The 26,537-nt window shown below is 60.6% G+C and overlaps 1 protein-coding gene across 4 annotated transcripts; it reads left to right on the top strand.

The window, feature by feature from the left end:
- The first annotated feature begins 6,632 nt into the window (after positions 1 to 6,632).
- On the top strand, positions 6,633 to 25,286 carry TLE2 (TLE family member 2, transcriptional corepressor). Of its 4 annotated transcripts, none has more exons than XM_076359189.1 (20): positions 6,633 to 6,697; positions 6,807 to 6,904; positions 7,626 to 7,689; positions 9,089 to 9,133; positions 11,155 to 11,217; positions 11,460 to 11,534; positions 12,010 to 12,202; positions 14,477 to 14,493; positions 17,988 to 18,089; positions 18,403 to 18,447; positions 19,773 to 19,913; positions 21,026 to 21,167; positions 22,378 to 22,538; positions 22,949 to 23,025; positions 23,377 to 23,626; positions 23,826 to 24,073; positions 24,183 to 24,330; positions 24,418 to 24,568; positions 24,722 to 24,798; positions 24,886 to 25,286. In XM_076359189.1, the coding sequence occupies exons 1-20, from the start codon at positions 6,674 to 6,676 to the stop codon at positions 24,991 to 24,993; spliced, it is 2,229 nt and encodes a 742-aa protein (XP_076215304.1). In that variant the 5' UTR covers positions 6,633 to 6,673; the 3' UTR covers positions 24,994 to 25,286. The 4 variants fall into 4 exon arrangements, with proteins under 4 accessions (XP_076215304.1, XP_076215301.1, XP_076215302.1 ...); XM_076359186.1 differs by having other exon boundaries at positions 6,657 to 6,697; positions 12,013 to 12,202; XM_076359187.1 differs by having other exon boundaries at positions 6,657 to 6,697; positions 23,826 to 24,068; positions 24,187 to 24,330.
- The last annotated feature ends 1,251 nt before the right edge of the window (positions 25,287 to 26,537 follow it).

Below are 26,537 nucleotides of genomic sequence, written 5' to 3'. Positions count from 1 at the left end.
AAAGCGTTTCTCTGGGGGGTGGGAGGCACCTTGGTATCCTGTCCCATGGACAAGTGGTGCTGCAGTTCCTCATGCTTCCAGCCTGGCTCTGTTTACAACTGCCAGATTTGCTTCTGGATCTCCTAAGGGAGTCATTTCATAGGGCACCTTACCAGATTTGGGCTCAAATCTAACTGCATACCAAAATCTGCAAATTTAACCTATACCAGCAGCAGAAAAAGGGTTAAAAATCACCTCCCTCATGACTCTCCCTGTAGCTGCAGACTTGAGGAAACAGCTTCTCTCCTTCCAAACAGGCTGCTCTGCCTTATAACCTCTCTCATGATTGGAACCGTGAGCCCCTCTCCTGCCGTGGCAGAAGAGGCTCAATGCTCCGAGAAGCGGGTGATGTGTGGGGCCACCAAAGCTCTGCTGATCAGGGATGGTTTAAGACTGGCTCCTGGCAGAGAAACCCCTTCTCTGTGTGCACAAGAGGTCATCATACAAGAGTGGGAGAGGGACACAGGCAGACGGGCTGAGAACCAGCTCTGCTGGCACCGGGATCCTTGGAAAAGCTCAGCAAAGCCCTGGCTTATTAAGGGGGGGATAGCAACCTAGTGACAGCCACTGTCCAAAGAGCTTTCGGCTGTGGTGGATGGAGAGCCGGCCAAGTCCGGAGGGCAGGGGCAGCACCGTCTGTCAGCACCCCGTGCCCTGACCACAGAGCAGCACAGGATTTAGCCTAGGTTTGACATCGATTCCTGCTTGTAGCTGCCAGGGGCTTCGCAAAGCTCTGCTGTCTCACCTCTCTTCCCCTTCTACCTGCCTGTCACTGGGGATCATAAAAAGGCATCTTTCCTCCTCAATGAGGTGAGCGGGTGCCAGTTTTTCACTGGCTGAAGGAGGTTTCCACACCTGTTTGACTTTCGGTCCATCCCCTTCAGCTTTTTCCCCATAGGTCAGATCCCTGTTGCCTCTGTGGTAGCAGCGGGAATCGCTTCCACCACATCCCCCTCCCGCTCCCACCCTCCTCATTTTTCAGCGCAGCTTTGCTTGAAACAATGGCACAGTCTGCAAGCCAGGAATGCTTTGCAGCACAGTGGAGCAGGGCCTCCTTCCCAATTCATCACTAATGCAGGAACACCAAGCCCTTCCTGGCTGCAGTGAGCATGAGATAAAAGCTAAAAGAGGCATCAATAATTAAAAACCACTCAAAGCCGGTAAGTGCAAACAGGAGCCCACATACAGATCGAAGGCAGTGCCAGAGATGAGAATCTGTCAGCTGCTGGGTTGCTCTAAGGGCTCCCACATCTCTCTTGCAGGTGTTCCCCCCCCCCAGTCCACGGCCAGGTGTCCCTGGCACAGTGGGACACAGCAGTGCAGGGGCTGCAGGCAGGAGTGCATCGGCTCTGCAACGTGCTAGGGGGCCCTGCCCAGGCATGGCAGGAGAGACCTCCCCCCAGCTCCCGCATGTGGTTTGCCTTGCAGATGCTCTGGGGACACGTGGCTTTAAAGAGCAGGTGACAGCACTGGGGTCCCGGGGTTGCAGACCTGTGGTTTGGTCCCAGGAACGTGGCTGGAGAACCTTGATTTCTAGTACAGCTTTGGCTCAGCTCTTGCGGACTTGCTGCCAGTCCCTTCCCCCAGTTTCCCTTCTCATCTTATGTTCATTCCAGGACAGACTCCAGCCAGGATAAGGCCCCTGTTTGTGCCAGCTGCTGGTATAAATGGCCAGGGAAATTCATGTTGTCTGAGCGTGCCAGGAACTTGGCTCCGCCGAGTTCAAAGCTCCTCATTCAAGTATGCAAGTGAGAAGCTGAAAATGGGATGGTTTGGAAACATCATGGTCATCTCTGCTCCCTGCTTCCACAGGCCAGGCAAACTGGTTGATTGAGTCCTGGTAGGCAAAATCTGAATCTTCTAAACCTGGTGACCCTGGTTCTGCCCCCCCTGCCCCATAATGGCCCTACTGACCCAAAAACCCTGCGTGCAAACCCACCACCACCTGGCTGCCAAAAAGCCCACCCAGGGCTGAGCTTGCCCATGTGCTTAAACACATGGGCCCTGAATCCTCATGCACCTGAAGAGACAGGTGCAGGGAAGCAGTCTGCAGAGAATGGGGCATCCCCAGCTGCTGAGAGGAGACTGAAGGCAGTGCTGGGTCCCAGCTGTGCCCCCATCTCCCTTCCGATCCCTGTCAGTCTCCTGCCAGGCCAGTAAATGCACCTGCAAAACTGGACAGACAGCAAGTTTCCACTATGAGAGCAGCCCCCTTGGATGCGAGATGGTTGTACGTGGCTCTTCACCACTGACCGGTCCAGTGCCTGCGTTTGGAAGGGATGGAGCAAAGCAGAGCTGAGCAGAGCAGGTGGGAGAAGGGGCACCCGGGAGGGTTTCAGACCAGGGGCTGGAGGAGAGACTGTGTGTGCAGGCTTCAGCTGCCCCAAGAGCAGCGAGCCCTGGTCACCCACAGGCATCTCTGAGAAACACGATGGTCTCTGCCCTTGACTGTCTGCTCTGGAGATGTGCTGGGTATGGGAGGCTGTGCAAAGGAGGTGTGTGGGGAGAGAAATGACTTGACCCACAGCACAGAGCCAGGGCTGCCCTTCCCAGCGAGGGCAGGAGGCTGCGTGTTCCTGTGCCCCAGGCTGGCGTCTGGGGAGGGAGCTGAAAGGTAAGATCATCGGGGTAATTCCAGAAGCAGCAACCTGTTTTGCTTGGATCTGGGTTCAAACGGCAAACTGCACTCCCGAGTGTCCCAAAGCCCGGGCTTGTTTGGTTTCTCTGCTGGTTATAAACAGAACTGCTGTTTACAGCACTCGTCTCTTGATCCTGGCGTGGATTTCAAACACCCTCAGCCTTTGGGGCTCTTCCAAGCACTGCCGCTACCAGGCACAAGTGTGTGGCTGCTGCGGGAAGTGGCTGGGCCCCCGGCTGAGCATCCTGCAGCAGGCAGCGGCAGCTGGGGCTCAGCCTGGCTTTGCTGGCATCCTCTGCCCTGCACCTCACGTCTCTGCACCCGGAGGGAGGAGTAGGACCAGCTCCCTTTGGTGCTGCATCCAGAGGCCTGTGGGTGCAAAGGGTTAACTGCAGTGGTTTTTCTCCCCAGTCCAAGCACATGCTGAAGCAAATTAATCTCTGGGTTACAGGCTGTCCTGCTCCAGGGCCCACGTCAATCATTAATGGAGGGTGATGAAGACGTGTGTGACATCCATCATTCTAGAGCTGGCTGTTCCAGGTTTACCTGTGTCACTCTCTAAGACAGAGGAGCAGAGAAACTGCCTAAGGAAAACCGGCATTTTTTGTTAAGGGGTTTTGAAAAATGCTGCAAAACATCTTCTCAGTCTCTCTGTCCCTTGAAACACAATCTGAAACGTTTCCAGCTTTTGAAAAAACACTTTCCTTAAATAAAAAACCCTTCCCCCAATGAGGCAAACAAACAAACCAAAAATAAATTCTCTAAAACTTTACATTTGGATTAAAATATGTATATTCATATGTGCAGATATATGATATACACACACACATATACATGAAAGGAAGGTTTTTCAAGGGCTTTGAGGCTGAGGTGGCGGGCCAGTGGCCATCCCTGCCTGCGGTGCTGGATCTGCCTGGTGAACATCCATGGCCAGGGAAGGCAAAGGGGAAGACGCAGAGGCTGGGGCTGGACAGGGGCTGGACAGGGGCCAGCTGCTTGCTCGGGGACCATTTGGGGCTGGAAGGGCCTGAGCCCAGCCAGCCTGTCCACTGCCATGGGAAGGCCCCCAGTACCTGCTGGGGCACTGCGGGCAATGAGCAGTGGCAGCAGGCAGCCCTGGGATGGCACGGGGCGGGGATAGGAGGGAGAGCCTCTGGTGCCTACCACCTTGCCCCCGCCCTGGCCGCTGCCAGCATGCAGCAAGTAAATAACACAATTAATAAAAGATTAGGATGAAATGTGAGGCATTAAATATTTAACCTTGTGCCTGCCTGTGCAGTGCCCAGGTACAGCTGGTTCCTGCAATATTTAAGGGCTGTTCCTCACTCTCCCTTTACCACCCCCAAATGTGGCGACTTTACGGCTGGCTGCAGCTGGAGGGCCGTGGGGGATGAGGAGGGATCATGGGGGACAGGAAAGGGCCCCTCAGTGCGGCAGGAGGGGCTCTTGGGGCACCGTGCTTGGCTGCAGACCAGCGGGGCTGGAGCAGGCCGGGAGAGCTGCCCCGCTGGGCTGGGGGCCCGTGCCCAGAGCTGCCCCCGCGCCCCGGCCATGGCCTGGCCATGGGCTCGGGCTGGCGGGGGCTCGCTGGGCTCAGCCGGGCGGCCGGGGAGGGAAAGCGGCTCGTGGCTTGGAGCGGGGTCGGGATCCCGGCCTCGGCCCCACGGCGGAAGGCGCCTGGGAACACGGGGGTCGCGACGCTGGCAAGGGGCTGGGGCGGCCCCCGCTCACCCGGGGCCGGGAGCAGCTCCCAGCTCCGCGCTGCTCCCCGGCAGAGCCTGCGGGCGGACCTTTCTTTGTGCCTGCCCCTCTGCGGAGGGGGCAGCGATCCTACCCGCCCTGGGGGCACCGAGCCCAGCACTCTGCTCCCGGCGGAGGGGCCGCTCCCCCCGGGCGGGGGCTGCCGCACAGGGCGGGATCGTCCCCGGCTCGGCCGACCCCGCGTTAACGGCACAGCGACGCCCGAGAATCCCGCGGTGGGCTCGCAGCGGCGGCGGGTGCGGAGCTGCTGGGGCCGGGGCGGCCCGGCCCGACCCCCTCTGCCGCCGCAGCCGCTCTCCGGGAGCCACCGGGAACCTCCCGCGGCAGAGCCCAGTGCCCCGGCCCTGGGCCGGTCGGGGGTTTCCTTCCTCCCCGCGGCGCCGGGGTTTCCCTCCGTTCTCTCCGCCGGGGCCCGCAGGGAGGCTGAGGCTGAGCCCGGCGGCTGCAGCGGCTCCGAACCCGTTCGGGCCGCGGTCCCCCCGCGGCCGCCCCCGCCCTACGCGCGCCGCGGCCGCTGAACACCGCCCCGGGCTCCACCGCCCCACGTTACTTTGAGTGGCAGCCGGCGGCCGCCGCAAGGCCTTGTGGTCCGCGTAGTCTGCCCGCCCGGGCCGCCCGCGGCGGAAGCCCCGGCCTCCCCGCGGCTCCGGGCCAGGCCCGCCCGAGAGGGACACACCCCGCCTCCCTGGGCGCCCGGCGGGCAGCGGGCGGGACGGGCCGGCCCCGGGCGGCCGCCGCCGCGCACGGCGCAGCGAATGCCGGACTACAACTCCCAGCGTGCCCCGTGCCGCCTCCGCTGGGGCTCCTGTGGCCCGCTCGCTTCTCATTGGCCTTCCCGGGATGTGGCGTCACGAACCCATGTGGGAACGGGGCAGGGCGATTGACTGGCGCTCTCGCGGCGGCAGCCAATGGCAGGTGCGGCCACTGCCGCTGCGGGCTGTGAGGCTGGTTAAGGTGGAGCCGGGTCGCCGTGGCCGCTGTGCGCGGGGGGAGCGCGCTCCCGGCGGGGCTGCGCGGCCCTGCGGTCTCTCCAGCCCCGTCCGCATCCCACCCCGGTGGGGCAGCGCGGCCCGCCTGGCCGTCCGGTGCTCCTGGCGTTGCTCTTTCTGCAGCCCCGCGCCCAGCCCCCGCTGGGCGAGCACGGCCGTAGCGTGGCGGCCCGGCGGTCAGCCGGCGTCCCTGCGCACCGGGGCCCGCAGCCTCTGGGGTGCCCGGCTCGGTCGGGCGCTGTCAGGCCGCCTTCATTTGTGCTTTCGGTGCTCCCGCGCTGCCCCGCCGGCGGCCGGTGCCGCGTTCGCCCGGAGCGGGGGCGGGGGGCCGGCGGCTGCGGCCGGCTGCGCTCCCGGGGGACGGGAGTGCTCCGAGGAACGAGGGTGCTCCCGGCCCCGGGGGCTGTCGGCGCGGCCCTGCTCCCGACTCTGCCCGGCTCCGGGGCATGGCTCCGCGGAGCCGCTGCGCGTGCGAGTGGGGCCGAGCTGGGGGACGTGCGGGAGGGGGGTCCCGGGGCGAGGGAGGAGCCCGGGGAGGCGAGCGAGGCTCCGGCGGGCGCGGAGGGCTGGGGCAGCGGCGTCGGCGGACGTCTCCCGGGTGGTTCCGTTCGGCCCCGGAGCGGCGGCTCTAGGGCCGGCCCCTCCCCGGCGCCCCTTCGGTCTCCGGCATCGTCGTGGGAGCGTGGGGTCAGGGCGGCCTGCCTGGATCGCCGCGGGCACGGAGCCGGCGGGGCGGGAGCTCCGGTGCTGCCCGGGCGGGCGGCGGAGACGCTCCCTCCCGCCGTCCCGAGCCCCGCGGGCCCCCGCGTCCTGCGGGGACGCGCCACCTTAAGCGGGCGCCGGCGGACGGGGCGCTCGGGGCCGGCGGGGCCAGGCGGCAGCTCCGCCAGCCGGGGACCGCCGGGGCCCCGCCGGCAACTCCCGCCCGCCCGCTCCCGCCTCCTCCCCGCCCCCGGCCTCCATGGGGGGCGAGCGGAGACCCTGCGGCCGGCGGGCCGCCCCCCCTGCCCGCCCGCCCGACGGCAGCCGGCTTCGCCCCGCCTGAGCCGCTCGGCGCCCCCGCTGACCCCCCGCCTCCGCGCGGACCCCGCGGCCCGGCCGCCCTCCTGCTACCGGCGTCGAGGCGAAGGACCGCCGAGGACCCCCGGAGCCCGGCGGGGGGAGCTCCCCCTCCGGGGGCGGGGAGACGGGCGGGGAGCAGTGGGCGGGGAGCGGGGGGGGCGGGCCGGGGGCCCGGGCCCTCAGGATGTTCCCGCAGGGACGGCACCCGGTAAGTACCGGGGCGGGCGGGGGCCCGGCAGGCCGGGCCGGGCTGGGCGAGGGCAGTGCGAGGGCAGTGCGGCGGGGCCACAGCAGCCAGCCGCGCCGTCTCTCCGCAGACCCCCCTCCAGCCCGGGCAGCCCTTCAAGTTCTCGGTCCTGGAAATCTGCGACCGCATCAAGGAGGAATTTCAGTTCCTGCAGGCTCAATACCACAGGTGAGGGGCGGGCGGAGCGGGGCTGCAGGGTCGGGAAGGGAGGGGCGGGCGGGGGACCCCTGTTCTAGGTGGGGGCGTAGGGCGGGAGGTGGGGAGACGAGGTGGCTTAGGGGGCAGGAGGTGGCCGGGGGTCAGGCAGGGCTGCGGGCAGCGGCGAGCATCTGGAGAAGGGGTGTAACGGGGACTGAGGGCACGGGGAGAGGGGAGTCTGGGCACGGGGGAGGATGGGGCACAGACCAGGGGGTGGATTGGGGCAGGAGAAGATGGAGACAGGGCTCCTGCTGAAAGGAGTGCTTGGGGAAGAATGGGAGAGGGGTCTAGGCTGAGGGGTAGCATGAAGCTGTGAATTGGGGTGCTAGGTCTTGAGTGGGGGTCCCAAGGGGGAGACCACCCACGGTTTGTTTCCTCCAGCTGAGCTGGGTACAGGGTGATGTGGAGGGGACCGCAGCGGTGCTGCGGGAACAGAGTACCGGGTGGGTGTGATAGACCGCCCATGGGGGAGTGGGGGCTGTGTGGGCAGCACAGCCACAGGGTTCGTGTCCCTCAGGGATGGCAATGCCAGTTAGGGGTGGGTGTGTGACACCCCTGCGGTCCCATAAGACTACAGGGGGAGGCGGGAGATGTGCTGAGCTTGCAGAGGTCACGGGGTGGAAAGTGGGAACTGGGGGGACAGGGCAGAAGATGTAGGTCCGTGAATGAAAACCGTGGATCTTCTTTGCAGCCTGAAGCTGGAATGTGAGAAGCTGGTGAGCGAGAAGACGGAGATGCAGAGACATTATGTCATGGTGAGCTACCCCTGCCCTGTCCCCCATGCCTCCCCCAAAGCATCCCTGACTGCCACCCTCTGGTGAGGTCCCAGACTCTGGGGCTCCACTCAGCCAAATGGGCCAGCGGTCTCCCCGAGCCACCCCTGCCAGGGGGATGCCTGGCCTGGATCTGGCCTGGGTGGTGGGGCTGGGGGGGGTGTGAGTTAGGAAGGAGTTAATCGTTATTCCTAGCAATGGCTGGCTCCTCTGCTGATGCCTGCTGCCACTCGGCTCTAGCCGTAGGTTTTGTCTCTTTTATTTTCTCTTTTTCCTTTTTTTGTTTGGCCTTTTAAGAGCTCTCTCCCCCTCCTTCCTGTCTCTCTCCCAAGGGGGGGGCGTCTTGGAAGCGACACCCCAAGGCCAGCGTTTTGGGTGGAAGGGGAAGCTGCCTTTAGAAGGAGCAGGGCAGGACCCCTCTGCAGTTGCCAGTGTGGGGTTAATAGCCCTGGACACCGACCCACTCAGGGCACCAGCCAGAGGCCAGGCCTTCTGCTGGTAGCCCTGGCAGGAGGGGGGATAGCTGCTGGAAGGAAGGGAAGAGGATGGGAACTGCAGAGCCAGAGCAGCATTCACTCTCCTTCAGCATCTGACGTTACCGGCCCCTCTAGGGAAAGGGGGAACCCAAATTATGCCATCCAAAAGGCAAACAGACCTAAACTTAGGCAAGCTCCATCTCCTGGGTGATAACAGCCCTGTCTGTGAGGCCAGGGATGTACTCTGCTTTATCGGCATCACAGGGCATGCTCCTGTCACCCACTAGCTGGGATCCCTTCCCACATCCTGGAGGCTCGGGGATTCCCAGAGGTGGGCTGCCGCCTTTGAAATGGGCTTTGCTGGAGGAATACAGGTCCTCTGGTCCCCACCTTCTCCCCATCCTCAGGGGCGAGGGGACGGGGTCTGCTGCTGTCACCGCTGCCGGAGTCACTAGTGACTGGCGAAAGGTGTAACCTGATGTCATCTTTGCTTTTGCGCTGGTATGGCCACCCCTGTGACTAGATGGGCAGCTGTATCATGGAGTGGGTCTGGGTTAGGAATGGGAAGGGACAGGCCAGGACAGGAGGGGATGTGGGGGGACAACAGGGCTGGCTTATGCTGGCTTAAACTAATGCAGAAACTGCAGTGTAATCATCACAGGTGTTAAGCAGTCTACACCGTGGCTGCTCCCTACCTTGTCCCAGGCTCGTGACACGGGTCTGGGTCCATGGCGTGCTGGACAGCTGTTTCTTAGGGGCTGGGGGGAGCAGAGACCCCCAGCAGCAGCAGTGGAGTTCGTCTGGGGGGAGCAGGGGTGGGCTGGCTGCTGAGCCCCTGGTTGGCTGTAATGGACCAGTTGCTCTGGGCAGCTCCTAACCAGGCTGTGTTGTGATTTTGCTCTCAGTACTATGAGATGTCCTACGGGCTGAACATTGAAATGCATAAGCAGGTAAGTGAGGTGGGGTCCGGGCCAGCAGCAGGGGATGGCGGGGAAGAGGCCGAGGATGGAGACTTTGTTGAAAAATGATCTCTCTCATCCCTGTGTAGCTGTAATGGCACAGGAGACGTAGCACGGCTCTGCGAGGGGTTGGCCTGCAAAGGGGTTCAGCAGTTGTCAGGATGTGTGCTGTTGAGTTCTGGTAGGTGCCTTGGGACAGGGCCTCCTCCCTGCTATCCCAAAGCACCTCTCAGAACCTGGCCGTGAGCCCTGCGCATGTCCCTCCCTGCAGCGGTTCTCTGGGGCCCCAGACGCAGGAGGGAGCGTGGAGGAAACAGCAGGAGCTGGAGCCCAGAGGCAAATGGATTGTCTTTCTTTTCTTTTCTCTTTTTTTTAATCCCCTTTTCCTTTCCTGAAGCCAGAGGAGTGTTTTCACCCTTCCCTGGTTCCCCTTTTGTTCCAGCGTTAATTTGCTTTCCCTCTTCAGATTTATCAATCTAGTCATCACGGGCTCTCTGCCAGGGAAATTAGTTTGGACCAATGCCTGACAAAGTGGCAAGTCAACTGCCATATTCCTCCAGCTGGCTCAGCCCCTCTGAGTTTGCTCCTTTTGTTAGCAGGGAGAGTCGTAGAGCTTGCAAGCACGTTCCTGCCATCCCCACGTGCTCAGAGCTCTGGTGGGAGTGGGACCCAGGGGTGGGACTGGGACCCAGGGGTGGCCCGAGCCACGTGGGGTGACAGAGGCGATGGCCAAGTGGTTGGGGAGAGGGAGCCCTGGCCCACCCGGGTCCAGCTCCTGGCTCTGTGTGGGCAGGAGAGGTCCGGGGAGGGCGGGGGGATGTCTCTGGCTCCCTGGGTCCCGTGTGGGCGTTGGGGTGGTGGCTGATGCAGCAGCCAGGACCAGGGTGCTGGTGGGTGTGGGCAAGCTCCCCAGGGCGCAGGCAGCCTTTGAGTGCAGCAGGTAAAGGTTCCCTTTGTTCTTTGCTGGCTTTGTGCGTGGTTTGACCTCTCTGCAATGCTGTCGGGGATTGTTGGAAACCTGAGATGAGAAAACACTTCAGAGCAGCCAATCCCTCTGCCAGTGCCAGGGTGGATTTGCAGCGGGTGGGGGGGATCAAGTTTTCCCCAGGAGGAGCTGGTTTTCTTTTGGAGAGGCTGGGCTGGAAAGCCACAGCCCCTTCCCTTGGGAAATGCTTACCCTGGTGGGGATACGGCCGGGCTGTGGGTCTGTCTATAACCACAGGCTGAGGAGAGGACGTGCCAGGTCCTTTGCATTTTCTCGTTGCCGCTTGCTGGGCTGGGGACAGGTACAGGGGTGCTCTGTGCCTCCACTCCCCCACTGGAAGGAGCAGGGAGAGCTGGTGGTTGGCCTGGCGCTTCGGCAGGGGTGGGAGCAGGAGCCCGAGCCCCTTATCCGGCTGGGGCGGGAAGGGCAGAGCAGGTACCACCGTTGGTGCCTTGCAGGGCTTTGCTGGCATGATGCAGAGGGCTGAATTCATTTGTGTGAATTTTGTGTCCCCCTTGCTCTCCCCCTGGCTTCGAGTCCAATGTTCAGGGAGAGAGCAAGCAGCATGCTGATGGCCTGCTGCCAGTGCTTGTGGCTCGGCTCTCCTTCTTCCCTGCCAGCCTGCCCGCTGGCTGTGAGAGCGGCAGCCCACGAAGCCAAGATGGGTTTGGGCTGAGCAAAGCCAGCTGGGCTGCGAAAGGACTGACAGTTCAGAGCTCTGCTTGGCCTGAATCCATGGAGGGATTTAGGAGTCGGGTTCCCTCCCATGTGCCTGGGGGAACCTGACAGCCTGGGAGGGTCCCACAGCCCTGGGCAGAGTCCTCCCTTGGCAGCAGCTTGGGAAATCCCAGCAGGGACGCAGAGGCAGGAGGAGGATTTATGCTGAGCGGGTGCGGGTGGGGAGAGTTTATCTCCTCCGCAGAGGCTGCGTGCATCTGCAGGATGCTTGGCTGCCCTCCTCTCCACTGGAGGGGATGGGACCAGGCTCAGCCTTCCCATCCTTGGTGATATCTACTTCCTCTTTCAGGCAGAGATTGTCAAGAGACTGAGTGCCATCTGTGCCCAGATTATACCCTTTCTGACGCAGGAGGTAAGGGGGAGGCAGGGGATGTGCACCGGACTGCTTGGGCTTCTCCCGAGGCCCTTGGGAAGGGGTGAACCTGAGTCCCGCCTGAACAACAGAAGGTTCGGGGGGGGGGAGAACCTCTGTACCTGTGCTGGAGGGACGGGAGAGAGGGGGCTGCGCAGCCCCGGGCAGCTGGGGCGATGCTGGGCTGTGTGGTCCCCCTGGCCAGGAGCATGGTGTGACCTCCCTGTGCTCTTCCTTCCCAGCACCAGCAGCAGGTCCTGCAGGCTGTGGAGCGGGCCAAGCAGGTGACCATGGGGGAACTGAACAGCATCGTCGGGGTGAGTCCCGCTGCCCGGCCATGGGCGAAGGCTCTTTCCTGGTTGGGGGTTCAGACCACGCAGTCCAGTGATGGGGGAAGCCAGGGTCTTTACTACTTCGATAAGACCAGGGCTGGTCCCCTGCGGTGAGAGGGTTTGCCACTGTGTCCTGAAGGTGGTGGATGGCCTCTGGGATCCTCCCTGGCCCTCACCGCCCTGAGCAGAGCAGGGCAGAGCCACAGCTTGGGCTCGTCTGCCATATGTCGGGATCACATCTGCAGCGCAGAGGTACTCGAGGTGCCCTGGGTGGCAGGGGCAGGCAATGTGACCTGGACTGTGCAGCCTCCACAGCTCTGCTCCCCTCCTTGTCCTCGCGTTGTGTTGCATCCCATTGCGCTTTGCATCGCAGTTCATGCAGGAAGCTGAGGGGTGCTGGGCATGGCTGGCTGCGGCTGTCTCCTCCCGGATCGAGGACCATTTGCTCTTTCTCTTTCAGCAGCAGCAGCTTCAGCACCTCTCCCACCACGCATCCCCCATCCCGCTGACACCCCACCCTTCCAGCATGCAGCCTTCTAGCCTGAGTGGGGTCAGCAGCACCTCGGGGCTCCTGGCCCTCTCGGGGGCATTGATGGCACAGTCTCAGCTGGCTGCCAAGGAGGACAGAGTGGCCCAGGATGGGGAGAACAGAGGTAAGGGGAAGAAGCGCAGCTGGATTAACCCTTCGAAGGCTGGCTGAGTCAGTGCTGGGCAGATGTCCCAGAGGTGCCTGGGCAGCACTGGGAGGGATCCTGCTGCCTGCTCTGCCTGTTTCCCAGGGCTCCTCAATGCCTGGCAGCTGCTCCCTGGGGCCAGGGGGAGCAGCAAGCACTGTGAATGACAGATCCAGCTAATTAAATATCTGCAGCCCTCAGAGGCTGGCTCTATTACTGACCAGGGGAACAACTGCCGTGCAGTGATGGCGTGTGGTGGTGGTGGGGGCAGCTGCGTGTGCACCCCAGATGCTGGGCAGCAGGGCTCTGGGCCGTGTGTGTGCACACATGGGTCTTCCTGCTCCCTTGCGTATTTCCAGTGTGTGAGGGTCCCCCCTCCACGAGGTAGCTGGGAGGGTGTGAGATCCCCGCCACAGAGAAACCCTCTATTTACACCAGGGTTTACACCAGGTAAAGATCTGATGCCTGAAGCCAAGACTTTAAGGGAAAATACTGTTGCAAGCCCCTGGTAGAAATTGTGGGAGCCACAGGTCTGTGGCAAGGAATTTAGAAAGCAGAGCCTTAGTGAGTGTGTGGTGCCTTGTAAATAGCAGTAATTCCTCATCCTTATGGGTGCCTCCTCCTATCAGGATCACAAAGTGCTTTACAAACATCATCAATATTTAATCATCATTAAATCAGTGCTCTGAATGCTACTGGCAGGCCTGGGCCAAATTAATAACACCACCCAGCTTTGCTGGTGGCTTGTTGCTATTAAAGTGCTGCATGAAGGAGAAGCTGCTCTGAGCTCAAGTCACCTTCTGCAGAGTGCAGGCATCAGGTGTTTTTGCTGACAGGAAGACTGAGGCACGGACAGAGGGCTCTTGGGCAGCAGGGCAGCTCTATGGGCTAGAAACAGGCAGTAAAATTCAGCAGCCGTAGTGAACTCCTCTGCAGACTCCTCTGGGGAAGGTGCTGGCTGCTCCCAGTGTCCCCAGTTCAGGGCCTGGAAATGCTGCAGGGACAGGACCCAACAGTAACAGCAAAACTGGGCAATGGAGGGGTTTGTTGCATTTTCCTAATGATCTGATTTTGCTTGTAAGATTTCAAGGTGGTGAAAATAGCAGCAGGAAACTGTCCGAGTCTGCTTTGCACCCCTGTACGCAGGTGTCTGTGGTTTTAATTCTGTCAGTGTTTCTTTAAGGATGGCCTTCCCCCGAAGGAGAAAAACAAACTCCAGAAAGAAGATAAAAGCAGGCTGTGCTGTGCCTGCCTTAACCCTTAGAGACCCGGGCAGCCTGTGCTTCCAGCAGCAGCTCCTGCCGTGCACAACCCAGAGCTGCTCCTTGGCAGGGGCATCCAGCCATGGCAGAGGGCGCAAAGACACCCAGAATAATTCCTTTAAAAAAAAAAAATTGTGAAATGCTATATATGGTTTGGGTTAATCCCTGGGGCTCTGCCATAGTTAGCCAGAGCTGGTGTGGATCAAGCTGAGCCAGGGCTGAAGTGCTGATGGCAGGCACCCAGTCCCTCTCCCTCCCCTTTCCCTGGCTTTGTACTGACCATAGCCTTGGAGCAGCTACCCACATGGAGAGTCCCTCATCTCCTGATACCCGCCTGCCTCCTTTTGCCAGCAGAGACTGGGACGAGCTTGTTCTCCCCAAATGCTGATGTGATCGTTAGGAGTGAAAATCAGCCAAGGAGGGTTGCTAGACCCCAGCCCATAACCCCATGCTTAGATTTGTAGCAAATGCCTGGCACTTATTCCCTGAGCCCAGGGAGGTGGACCTGTTCTGTTGCACATGTAAAAAAGCCTTGGAGGGTTTCCAAGCAGGGCTTTTTAGCATGGCTTCCTAAGGAAATAGGATGGGTGTGATTCAGGAGGTCTCAGCTGTCCGGCTGGCTCATCCCCTCCTGGCAGCCTTGGACCTGTCACCACATCCAGGGAAGAGATTCCAAAGCTGGAGTGAATTTCTTGAAAGTAGGTGGGTGGATAGAGCAATTCCCCCTGCTTCCCTGAGGAAGACCGATGTGCTCACCTCCTATTAGACATCAGAGAATCCACACTGCAGATGGGCAAAGTGGGAAATTCAGTGTGATTTTTCAGCCCATGTCCCGCTCTCTCCTCCCATGTTGCCCTGCAGTGCCCCCCTTTCCTCCCTACCCGGGTACTTGGGGCACAGCCTCTGCATTAACAGCCTCTTTTTCTCCTCCCCTCTGCCTCACTGACATGGACCTGCCCGGACGCTCTCCCTGCTGCTGCCTGGGCTCCAGAGCGCACGCCGAGCCGGGTAAGTCATGCCGGCATGCCTGGCTCTGGCTGGGCCGGTGGCCTCAACTGGCCTCAATGCGTGGGCTTTCCTTCCACCAGGCTCTGTCCGGCAGCCTGCCAGCCCCCAGAGTCACTTCGAGCATCTCCAGCATGCTCCAGGCAGAAGGCAGAGCTGGCTGCCGGCTCCTGGGAAGGGCTGTGGGTGCTGGGGGAGCCCAGCTGTGGGGAGGGCACCCCAGGGGCAGCGGTGGGCTTAGCTTTGGGGCAGCCTGATGTTCAGAGCTGGGGCTGGCAGCGCAGGCAGGCACAGGGGCTGTGTCTTCTGCAGGCGCTGCAGCCAGCTCCCTTGGCAAGCACTCACAGTAGGATTTCCAGGAATGTTTTGTTTCCTGACCTTTTCAAAGCAAACAGCCCAGAGGTAGCCAAGCTGTCCTCTGTCTGGTGGCAGCCTGCGAGGCTGCGCTCCAGCACAAGGGGAGGCAGCAGCAGGTACTGGGGTTTCGTTCGCACGTGGCGCCAGGTTGGGGTGCGGGGCTTCTTGGGGAGGGGAGGCAGCTCTGCGGGCAGAGCAGGTCCATGTTGTTCTCTTGTACACCACAGCCCAGGCACCCTGCTCTCCTTCTGCTGTGGGCTCTGGGTCTCCCATACATTTCTCCCTATGTGTGGGCTCCTTTCCTCCCCTTCCCTCCCCAGCTTGGTGGATAAGGACAGGAGACATCTCCCCCTGCCACAGTGAGTCACCTTTCAAGGCTTTCTGTGTTTGCACACAAGGTGACTAGGGTGAAAGGCTCCCAGGACTGGCCTTCCCCTGGGTACTGATTTTGCAAGGGCTCAGCATGGCAAGAAGGTAAGGGCAAGCCACGAAGCTTGGGGCAGCTCTGCCCTCTCCCGCAGGCAGCGCAGGTGTCCTCACGAGGCTGGGCCAAGTCTCTGGATCTGAGGAATTTTGGAGTCATCCCTATTTCTCAGTGGAGCTGATTTCCCCAAGGGCTATAAAGAGCGTCCTTCCAGGCCAGCCTAACGAAGGGGGCCTTGACCCATGTCCAGCTGTGCATTCCCACCCTTGTTTATCCAGGGCAAAGTGTCCAGCCCTTCTGCTGTCACGCCTGAGCAGGGCCCAGCACTTCTGCCCTGGCTCCTGGGGCAGCCCAGTCCCTCTGGCGAACTGCACGTGCAAACCCAGCTTGAGCCCCAGGGGTGTGAATGCACAGGCTCCAGGCCTGCTCCTGCACCTAAGCTGACATCTGCTCCACTGACACATGCATGGTGGAGGCAGTGCTGAAATGCAGCCATGTCTAGGGCGGAACAGAGCCGTGTTTGAACTCCATGGTACTGCAGGCTGGAGAGTAAATCCAGCTGCAGTATGGAGGGTAGGAGCAGCCAAGTGGCGAATATGTGCGCGTAAGGTTGTAGGGGAGTCCAGGAGAACAGCTGAGCAGAGAATATAAGACAAAGGGGCTCTGCTTATTGTAGCCTCCGTTCCCTTTGCTTTGCTGGCTTGGATGGGCTGTGTTTGCATCAGGGTTTTGTAGCGGAAGGTTCTGGGCCACCTCAATTCAGTCTTTGCTGATGCAAGGATCTGAAGGTCGAGGGCTGCTCCCGAAATAACCAGCTCTATCCTTTTCAAGGAGTTTCCAGTTTAGGAAACAGGCTGAACAGATCTCCTTACCTAAGCCCAGTGCTGCCAGCCCCTCTGCAACCCTTGGCTGCACCCTCCCTTTTAAGATACCCCCCCAGCCTGTCATGATTCCCAGGTTTGTGACTCCCTTCCCAGGCTCCATGGCTGCAGTAAGCCAGAGCTCCAGCTCGTGGTACAGGCAGGGGGAGGAAGGGTTAACGAGCCCCTCCATTGGGGAGCAATTGGCATTGATCTTCATAGGCTTGCAGTCAGGTGGGAGAGGAGGAGGGAGAGATGGTAGCTGTGTTGTGCAGGATGGATCACCCCTGTGATCCCATGTATACCTGGGTACCTCCTCCAGATATCACCCAGGGGACAGGGAGCATCCTTTCTGCTCCATGGTTGTATGTGTTGAGGCTCTTAATCCTACTGTGCTGGAAACAATCGACCATGTGAGAGCCCTGGGATGGGGCATTTTCTCCCTGAGCCCTGGCACAAACAGCTCTGCAGAACAGTCCTGGGAAGGTCGGGGAGCCGTGCCCCAGAAACTGCCCTGGCCCAAGCACCCCGGCTGCTCTGGGAGGGAGGGCAGCCTCTCCGGTAACTGGTGTCAGCTTGGTGTTTCTCTGGTTTGCATGAGAGCCAGGGGGCTGCGGGTGGGCAGGCACCACTTGATTGCATTATCATCCTCCGAGCAGCAAGCATGGGGGACAGAAGGGGATTTGAGACACCCCTGTGGCTGCTGGCAGCATCTCAGGGAAGGGGCGTTTGTCCTGCTCGGCCCCATCCTGCTTCTCAGCCCGCTGGCTCCTGCAGCGGCAGGGTTAAGGTGAAGTAAACACGTCTCCGATGGGGATTTTCCACTCTGCCATGCCTTGTTATCTCCCGAAGGGGCGGATCTGCTCTCCAGCCGTGCTGGGGATGCTGCCTCACTCAGCTCCTGGCTCCACGCAGCCCTGCATGCCAGTGGCTGGGCCAGGGCATGGCTGCAACTCCTCATCTTCCCCCATCCCTGTCACAGCAGGGCTCATCTGCCAGCTGGGGCTGTTGCCCTCTTGCCCCGTTGCCCACCCCTCTGCTCTGGCAAGGAAGGGGAGCCTGTGGCTTTCAGGTTTTGGGCAGGGCTTTGTTCTCTCCCTCTTCCTTCTGCCCACCAGCCAGGGAGATGCTTTGCCAGGGTGGAGGCCATGATGGACTGATGGACCAGCCATGCTCTCCCTGGGGAGGGGCTGGGGCCTGGGGCGTGGCCCAGTTTGAGAGGTGAGGGGTGGGCAGGGGAAGGGGTGAGGGCAGCTCACTTTGGAGTTGTTCTGGGGCCAAGCTGGGAAAGGGAGGTGATGGTGTGTTGGGGCTGCATGTGGGTGAGTCTCTGAGCACCCTAAAAATGCATCTGCCTTCTGCCCACGCCAGGAGACTGTGGGCAGCCAACCCCCAGGGAAGGTCCCCATCCTGCTTCCCTTCTCTCTGCCCTGTCAGAGCTGAATGGATTAATTTGGGCTAGAACTCAGGAGTCTGGAAACATCTTCCCCAGCCTTGCTTAAAGTGCCAGACTAAGCCCCATCCCTGCCCCCAGGTACGTTTGGATCTTAGAGGACTCTTGACCAAGAGTGCACGGGATGCCAGTAAAGGGATGCCACAATTATCTGTGCAGAGGGGGAGAGTAGTGCCTCCCCCTTTAGCCCTAACACCTGCTTGGTGGGGGAAGGGGACCCCTGCCCCCCAAACCAGCTGTGGCACAGGTTGCACAGATAGCTGGTTGGATGCTGGACACCAGCTGGGTGCAGCCAGCAGCACTGGGGGGTCTCTTCCAGAGAAGAAACGTGGCTGGCAGGGCTTTGCGGGCTGTCTGCTCTCCTGTCGGCTCACATGCGTTACTCTCCCCCTCTCTGGCTCAGAGCATTTCTACTTCCCCTCCCGAGAGCCTGCAGGATGAGGAGCGGACAGGAGGCATGGGGCTGAAGCGGAAACGGGAGGAGAAGGACCTGCCTGGGCATTATGTGAGTGCACCAAAGAGTGTGGCCGTGGGAGACAGGCCTGGGCCCTGGAGGTGTCCTGTGTCTGTGCCTGCCCTGGGTGCAGAGGGCTGTAATCCTGCGAAAAGAAATGAACAAAATGAAGAGCCCCGGGGAGGCCCCTCAGCCAAGAGGGTTGAGTCGCTGCCTGCAGGGCATGGTGGTGGTCCACGAGAAGTGATATGCAGGAGAAAACGGGGTCTCGCTGCTGGCTGGGGTCCTGTGGGGCAGAGCCCAGAGCTTGGTCCAGCCTCTCCCACTCCTGATTGAGCCTTTCTGGGTTTCTCCCCCCTTGCAGGATAGCGATGGGGACAAGAGCGACTGCAACCTTGTGGTGGATGAGGTAAGCCCACACCCTTAAGGGCATGCTGAAGCCTTGCAGGGTATCCAGCTCAAGCTGTAGTCATCAGGTTTAGGACCCTGGTTCTCGAGCTTTGGGGTTTGTTAGGCTCCGGGTCATTGCTGCTGGGCAGGAGCGGCCAGCCAGGACATGTGCCAGCCCTGCCCTGATGTGTTCATGCCAGCCAAGGCTGACTCCGACTCTGTGCTCCACGTTGGAGGCTGTACCAGCCAGGGCTCAGCTTTGCCAGCCGTAGACTTGGCTCTGCTTCACAATCCCGTTTCAGCCCCTCTCCTGTAGCATCCCATATGGGGAGGCTGATAAGCTGGGATGAGAGCCGCAGAGAGCTGGGCTTGCTGCTGGCAGCTCACACGTGTGGAGGTGGCAGGAGCAGGCAGACGTGCTGTGCTGCCTTTGGCAGGAGAGCTCAACAGTGCACCCCTGACGCAGCCCGGCCCTGCCAGCCCCCATCTGGGCAGTCATATACGGTGCCTGGCCTTAGAGCAGCCTTGACTTTAAGACACTGAGCCCGTGTCCGTGCCTCAGTGCAGGAGGTACACTGAATTTCAGTCTCTTGCAACCAAACTGCCAGGCATTTCTGGTACAACCTTCCCTGACCACCAAGGCAGATACAACAGTACTTTATCCCAGCCCCAGCTATTCTTGGCAGACATGGTGTTTTCGGGGACATCCCTTTTCCTTCCCTGGAAGACTGGGGGGAGGGACAACACGTGATTTTTTTTTTTTTTTTTTTCCTCCTGCCACTTCCCAAGAAAATACAAGCCCTGAAAGGAACATCAGCAGGGATTTCTGCAGAAAAAGACACTTATAAAAACTGCTGTCGGTGTAATTGTGGTGATAAAAATCGCAGCCCTAATTGAATGGTTATAGGAGTGCAAGAGCTGATGGGTGGCCTTGGCTCTGAAATGCTGTCAAGGGGCTGCCAAGAGGCTCTTTCTCAGTTCCTTGGGTGTGCTGGTCGCCATACCTACTTGTGAAGGCATCCATGGCCACCAGTGTCCTCTGAATCTGCTGTCACCACTAATTTTGTTCAAAGAGAAAAATCAAGGAGGTTTCTCATTCAGGGGACCGTGGAGCAGGGCTGAGGCCTCTAAGCGGATGCTCCTCGTTAATGCTGCTCAGGCAGACATGGGACAGTGAGTGGCTGGATGAGCAGCTTGCGCAGCAGGCAGGGGGAGCAGATGGAGGCTTGATGGTCCCTGCTGGGCTCCAGGCCCGGGGCTGGCTCTCTGGGGCCCCTGTCGTGCCTGCCCTCCTGCACAGAGGGACTGGGGTTCCCACTCCTCAGAGACCTCTTTTTCCCCCAGGACCCCCCCTCGGAGCCCAGCAGCCCCGGCCACGCACCCAGCAGCCGGCTCCCGCCAGCCCGCCGTGAGATGACTGAGAGCCCTGCCTCCATCAACTCTAGCCGGAGCACGACGCCCCTCAAGCCGAAGGACCAGAGTCTGGTAGGGAGGCACGTGGGCAGCCCGGGGCCATGGGTGGGCAGTGGGGCTGGGGACATGGCCCCGGATTTCTCTGTGGCCCGTCTACTGCCGCCCAAAGGTGGGCAAGGAGATGCCAGTGCTGAGTGTTTGGTACCCACCGCTGGACTCCCCAACACTGGGAGCAGAGGTCCATGCCCTCGGAGGGAGGCTAATCATCTGCTAGGCAGAGGCCTGGCTCTGCAGGTATTTTCCATCTGGCTGCCTGCAGGATTACCCAGAGCTGCTCATAGAAATCAATTTTTCTTTTTTTTTTTTCCCCCTCCCCTCCTCCTTGCCAAGCACCAGCCCAATGCTCAGATTGAAACATCAGCATGCAGGAAGGGGAAGGGATGTTTCTACCACTCCTTGGCCCTCCCAGCCACCACAGGGACTGAAGCGATGCATCCCCGCCATCCTGGGGTCAGGAGCCGGCTGGGTGCTGCAGGGAGCAACAAGCGGTGGCTCCCCAGCACAATCGGATTAGAGCAGACAAAGCGCCCTGAGCAATCTGCCAGCGCAGCATGTAGCTTTTCTCTGTTATTAATTTTTTTTCCTTTGCTGGTGTCGACAAAATCCCCAGGCAGAAAAAGAGGAAGAAATAGGAGGGGCAAGAAAAAAGAATGAAACAGCTGTGGGGATTGAAGATCATCCCAGGCATCCTCCTGGTCCTGCTCCGCACAGGCTGGGGACGGGGGTGCCCCCCGCACAAGAGGGATTTCACACAAGGGAGCAGCAAATCTCTGTGTGACGGCCCCACGGGGCCTTGTGCCAGTGGCAGGATGCTGCAGGGGTGCAGGATTGTGCCAGTTTGGAGTGATGCAGGGCTTGCATTGGGCATTTGCACCCGGGGAGGGGAGTGGAGACATGTGGCTCCTTCCATGCTGTGGGAAGGGTGTGAGGGGCAAAGGAGGAAAGGAGCAGGGTTTGGGCCCAGGGCGGCCGAGTCTCTGTCCAGGTCTGTCTGGGAGCAGTGCCTCTTGGTGCCCCCCTCCTGTCCTGGGTGGTTCGAGGCTGTTGGCAGGCCTGCGGCACTGGGGATCGCTCTCCCAGGCCGTGGTCCTGCCGCTGAGGCTGCTCTTCCCTCTGCCGTGCAGACTGACCCTCCAGCCAGTGCTCCCGCCTCCAAGCCCTCCGCTTCTTCGCCGCCCCATGAATCCCTCACACCCGTCCCCGGGCCCAGCTCGGCCACCCTGCTCCGGCAGCCCCCTGCCAAGGCACCTGCCACCGACACCATCAGTGAGTGTTCGGGGATGGTGGGGGGATGTCATGCTCTGCTGCAGATGGTGCCGTGGGGCTGGGGTGAGGGGAGGCAGAACACTCTCTCCTGTCAGTAGAGCTGGGGCATCCATTTTGCTCCACGTAATCAAACATGTTGACCACGGCCAATGTGTGCACCTATGTGCAATTACCACATACCTGACTGCCAACGCTTTCCTGGCAGGCTCAGACCCACTGGAAGTGGTGTGTCAATGTGCGGAGCTCTTTGCTATGGGTGTTCGGGGTGGGGCAGGTGTTTTGTCTGGAGATCGTAGTTTTTCTCTGACAAGTTGTTATTTTAGTGTTGCTGTGTGAAGCCATATGCTTCAGGGCTTGGCTGCTGGGGTAGGAGGGTTGGCCGAGTGCCACCATAGGCACACAGGGATGCAGGAGGCCAGGACATGGCTGGTCTCCCTGTGCAGCTGAGGATCTCCATAGGGGTGAGGGTCTGCATGTGCTGGGTGCTGCAGAGACCCTGGGCAAGATCCAGCTGACCCAGGAGCCCCTGTCAATGGCTACCACCTTCTTCTGAAAGCACAGGGGAGGGGGGTGAGTGCACAGTAGTGGCCTCTGTGGTGGCTGATGGTGAACTGGTCATGCCCCCTTTTCCTGCCTCAGTTTCCTTGAAGACATTTAGGGAAGCCTTGGGAAGAGGTCTCTGGAACAGCTTGGCCACTGTCTAGCCAAAGGGACCAGAAGGTGATGGGAGGAGGACAGCTAGCCTAGGGGAGAAGTAGAGCCAGGACTGGAGAAGTTAAACCCTTGTCTGGCTAGAAAATTACAGCGGTTTAGCAAAAATTGAATTGGAATCGATTTCAATAAACCATCAAAACCCTGGAGGTAGAGCCACTTAGCCATCAACTGCAAGTAATTTGGCCTGGCCAAGACTGAAAAGGCGTTGGCAGCAGAGATGAGGGTTGCTGTGGGTTAGCGGCTGGTCCATGGTGCATCCTTTGGAGGGACGGAGCCATTTGATCTCCTGTGCTGGATCCACAGCAATCTTTGGCTCTCGATCCATAACCTGCCTGCCCTCCTCCTGATCCACTGGTTCATGCCAGGCTTGGCTGGGCCCGGTGCAGAGCTGATGCTGCCTCTTGTTGCCTGGCTTCTGCCAGATGCCCTTTTCCCTTGGGTGATGCTCGCTCACACCTGTCGACCAGGGCCAATGAGTGTGTCTTTCCTCGTGCAGCTCTCCGCAGCCCGCTGAGCATGTCCAGCCCCTACACGTCCTCCTTTGGGATGGTGCCTCATGCCACCCTCAGTGGGGAGCTCCCAGCCCCCAGCATGTACATGGGCATCCACCTCTCACCGCAGGTCAGCAGCGCCGTGATGTATGGCCGGTCCCCGATGGTAAGTCACCAAGGGATGGGCCCAATCTGCTGGCACGTGTTGGCTTTGCCTCCTGTCCCCTGCTGTCCTGGGCATGCACTGTCCCTGATGTGCAGTATCTGCACTGCTGCAATGAGCTCAAGCCAGGAGGGTGCAGCCACAGGAGGGGCCCCCTTCTGGAGGTGTCTGGGTTGTGGGGCCAGTGGAGGCTGCAGAGCTCACAGAGAAGCACCCACTGGTGTATAGCTGTGTCTTTGGGAGCCCGTTTTGGCCTTTGTCACTTGCATGTGGAGGAAGCAGCAAGCAGGGACCTTGTGCAGAGCCGGGCTGGCCCCGTCCCAGGGCATGCGGGAAAAGGCATGAGCCCAGCCTTTGTGTCCCCTCCTGGGGGTTTGGCACTTCACTCATCATGTGCCCTTTGCTTTGTGCAGGTGGCTTTTGAGTCGCACCCTCACCTGAGGGCTTCTACCATCTCATCTTCACTCTCCACCATCCCTGGAGGGAAACCGTAAGTGTGACCGCACACAGGGGCTGCAGGGAGGGTCGGCAGCAAGGGGCTGAGCCGGGCAGCATGGGGTGGGCGCAGGGGGAGATCTCCTTCTCCATGGCTCATTTCTACACCCAGCAGGTGTAGGGCAGGGCAGGGCCTGGCTGGAGTTTCTTTCCACTTCTGAGTCCAATGCTGTCATTTTGTTCCAGGCAGCTGGTGGTAACAAGGAGCTGGTTAATTATATCCCTCATTAGCCAGAGTGCACCGGACACCTTCCACCTGGCTCGAGCGTGGCTAATGGGAGAGGTTGGCTCCTGCACTCAGGCATCACACAGGGATTGTTCAGTCCTCTCTTCTGCTCCCTTCCAGTGCCTACTCCTTCCACGTCAGCGCCGACGGGCAGATGCAGCCGGTGCCTTTTCCACCTGATGCCCTCATCGGCTCCAGCATCCCCCGCCATGCGCGGCAGCTCCACACCCTGACCCATGGTGAGGTGGTCTGCGCTGTCACCATCAGCAGCTCCACACAGCACGTCTACACTGGGGGCAAGGGCTGTGTGAAGGTGTGGGACGTGGGGCAGCCAGGCACCAAGACAGCCGTGGCTCAGCTGGACTGCTTGGTAAGGAGGAGGAACAGAAAGGCATTTTGTGGGGGCTGGGAAGAGGAATGTGTCCCTGTTACAATGGAGGGGGACAGAGGGTCCTTTCATGTCTGTCATGAAAAAAAGGAGATCTGTCTCCCACCCACCCCCCCCCCCTCCCCCAATGGACTGATCAGCTCCTTCTTCACTTGCCCCGTTTGCTGTAATCCCAATTCAGAACCGTGACAACTACATCCGCTCCTGCAAGCTGCTCCCCGATGGCCGGAGCCTGATCGTGGGGGGGGAGGCCAGCACCCTCTCCATCTGGGACCTGGCGGCCCCCACACCCCGCATCAAGGCTGAGCTCACCTCCTCTGCCCCCGCTTGCTACGCCCTGGCCATCAGCCCTGACGCCAAAGTCTGCTTCTCCTGCTGCAGTGACGGCAACATCGTGGTGTGGGACCTGCAGAACCAGACCATGGTGAGGTGAGCCCGGGGCTGGTGGCACATGGCCAGAACCTGGGGAAGCTGGCTCTTAGGGAGCTGGCAGCCCTGATGGCCGTGCCCTCGCCCTCTCCGTCCCCCTCTTTCCCAGGCAGTTTCAAGGCCACACAGATGGTGCCAGCTGCATCGACATCTCTAACTACGGCACCAAGCTGTGGACAGGGGGGCTGGACAACACAGTGCGGTGCTGGGACCTGCGGGAGGGGCGTCAGCTGCAGCAGCACGACTTCAGCTCTCAGGTAGGGGCTGGGGCTGGCTTGGGAGCACCATGGGGCCCACCCACCAGGACCTGCCGTGCCGCTGCCTAACCCTGTCTCTCCCCCCAGATCTTCTCCCTGGGGTACTGCCCGACGGGAGAGTGGCTGGCAGTGGGCATGGAGAGCAGCAACGTGGAGATCCTGCACGTGACCAAACCAGACAAGTACCAGCTGCACCTCCATGAGAGCTGCGTCCTCTCCCTCAAATTCGCTTCCTGCGGTAGGCGAGCACCGTGTTTTCTGCTTGGGCTGTGTTGACTTTGGAATGGGGGTGGCTCCATGCAGCCCTAGATGGGTCTTTTTGGTTCCCCCCCATGCTCAGCCCTCCCTGAATGGTGTCCCAAATGCTGATTCACTTTGTCTCCTGCCCTAGGGAAATGGTTTGTGAGCACGGGGAAGGACAACCTGCTGAACGCCTGGCGGACGCCCTACGGAGCCAGCATCTTCCAGGTGCGGGGGAGGCATTTGGATGGGACAGGGATGAGGGCAGCTTCAGCCACCCGTGCTGCCCTCACCACCTGCCTCTTTCACATTCAGTCTAAAGAGTCCTCGTCAGTGCTGAGCTGTGACATCTCCGTCAACGACAAATTCATCGTTACGGGCTCTGGCGACAAGAAGGCCACAGTGTACGAGGTGGTATACTGAGGCCCGGTCCGTCACCGTCCCTCATCCATCAGGGAAGGGCAAGGTCTTGTCCAAAGCTGCTGGGGCTGGCAGAGGCCTCCCGTGCTGGGTCAGTCATCCAGCAGCCCTGCTCTCCCTCCTCCTACTCCCGCAGCCCTGCTCTCCCTCTTCCTCCTCCTCTCCTTTTAGCTGCCAAAACAAGGCCAGGGCACCGGCCCTGCTCCCTGCCCGATGCGTCGCAAAGGTGAAAGGAAGAGCTGGAGGTGAGCGCTCATTGTGGCCTGGCATCCCCCCCAAGCTGGGCAGCAGGCAGGGGCTGGTCTAGGGCTGTCCATCAGGGCTGGAGGCACAGGGAGCTGGAGGGCCAGCAGGGCAGCAAGGCGAGGCCAAGAGTGGCTAGAGAGAGTGTTGGTCCTGAAATACTGCTACTGATTTAATGGCCCCCATTTTCTGCTGCAGAAACAGCTGTAAATTATCAGTAAAGAAATGTATTTAACTGTGTTTTCAATCCCTTACTAATAAAAAGGAACAAAAGAGGGGCTGGTCTGGTGGTGGGCTCAAGGACCGATGTAAACCCTTCCCTGGGGAGCTGACCACCACCCCCGGATCCCCTGAAATGGCACCTGCAGCTGTGCCCATGGAGCTGGGGGCTCAGCCCCCTCCCACGATGGTAGTTGGGGTGCAGGGCCCTGCAACAGCAGGGGGAAGAAGCAGGAGCTGCTCCCATCCCACACCCCCTCACAGGTACGGAGCGAGGGTCGCCTCAGCTGCGGCTTCCCCAGCCAGCGCTGCCCAGCTGGGCTCACTCCTGGGCAATGGCAAGGGCTGGGCTGTGAAATGTAGCTGGAGGGTCCAGGAGAGGCCCCTGCCCCCCTTCGGCCGGGAGCACATGAGAGGCCTTCCTTCCATGGCAGAGCCACTCCTGCCCTGGCTGTCCGCCTGCCACAGCAGCCCCAGCTCCAGGCCAGGCTCCGGGCAGGAGCACATCACAGCTGCTGTGCTGCAGCTGGCAGCACCCTGCTTCCCTGCTAGCCCTCGCCATGGCCTCTGCTGGCAGGCTGCGCTCCAAGGCTCTCGGCAACAGCCCTGCTTCCCCCACGGCAGCTCTGGCAGGAAGCCAGACCGATAAGCCAGCGCCGACTGCTCACATCTCATTTCCTTTGAAAACCGCTTCCTCCAGCACTGGCCTCTCCCCCAGCCACCCTGCAGTGACAGAGGCTGCTCCAGGGATGCACAGCAGCAGCCCCTGCGTATCCTTCCCCTCACTGTCAGCCGTGCTCCAGCCCCGGGTTGCTCTGCACCACGCACAGGACCAATGCAGGGCTGAATGGAGACAGTGCAGGCAACACAGTCCTGCTGCTAGGCCCCACCACCCTACCTGCAGCAGAGAGTGGCAGCAAACCTGTCCCAATGCAGGAAAGGGAAAGGAGCAGCGAGCCACAGCAGCCAAAGGGGACAGTGGTACAGCCCCGGCTCCCCCAGTCTCACCCATCCTCACCTGGCTCCATCCTGCAGCCACAGAGCACCAAGGCTGCTGCCCAGGACAAGGCACAGCTATGCTTTTT

This window comes from Aptenodytes patagonicus, chromosome 25 (assembly GCF_965638725.1).
Source record: "Aptenodytes patagonicus chromosome 25, bAptPat1.pri.cur, whole genome shotgun sequence".
Taxonomy (NCBI): Eukaryota; Metazoa; Chordata; class Aves; order Sphenisciformes; family Spheniscidae; genus Aptenodytes; species Aptenodytes patagonicus.
The sequence above is the reverse complement of the archived record's forward strand: the minus strand, read 5'-3'. Positions and strand labels throughout refer to the sequence as shown.

Excerpts from the sequence above, each read along its gene's own strand:
- TLE2 (XM_076359189.1), top strand. The coding sequence starts at position 6,674 with ATGTTCCCGCAGGGACGGCACCCG. Across the intron at positions 9,134-11,154 it reads ACATTGAAATGCATAAGCAG|GCAGAGATTGTCAAGAGACT; the intron begins GTAAGTGAGGTG and ends TTCCTCTTTCAG. Across the intron at positions 24,331-24,417 it reads AGCACGACTTCAGCTCTCAG|ATCTTCTCCCTGGGGTACTG; the intron begins GTAGGGGCTGGG and ends CTCTCCCCCCAG.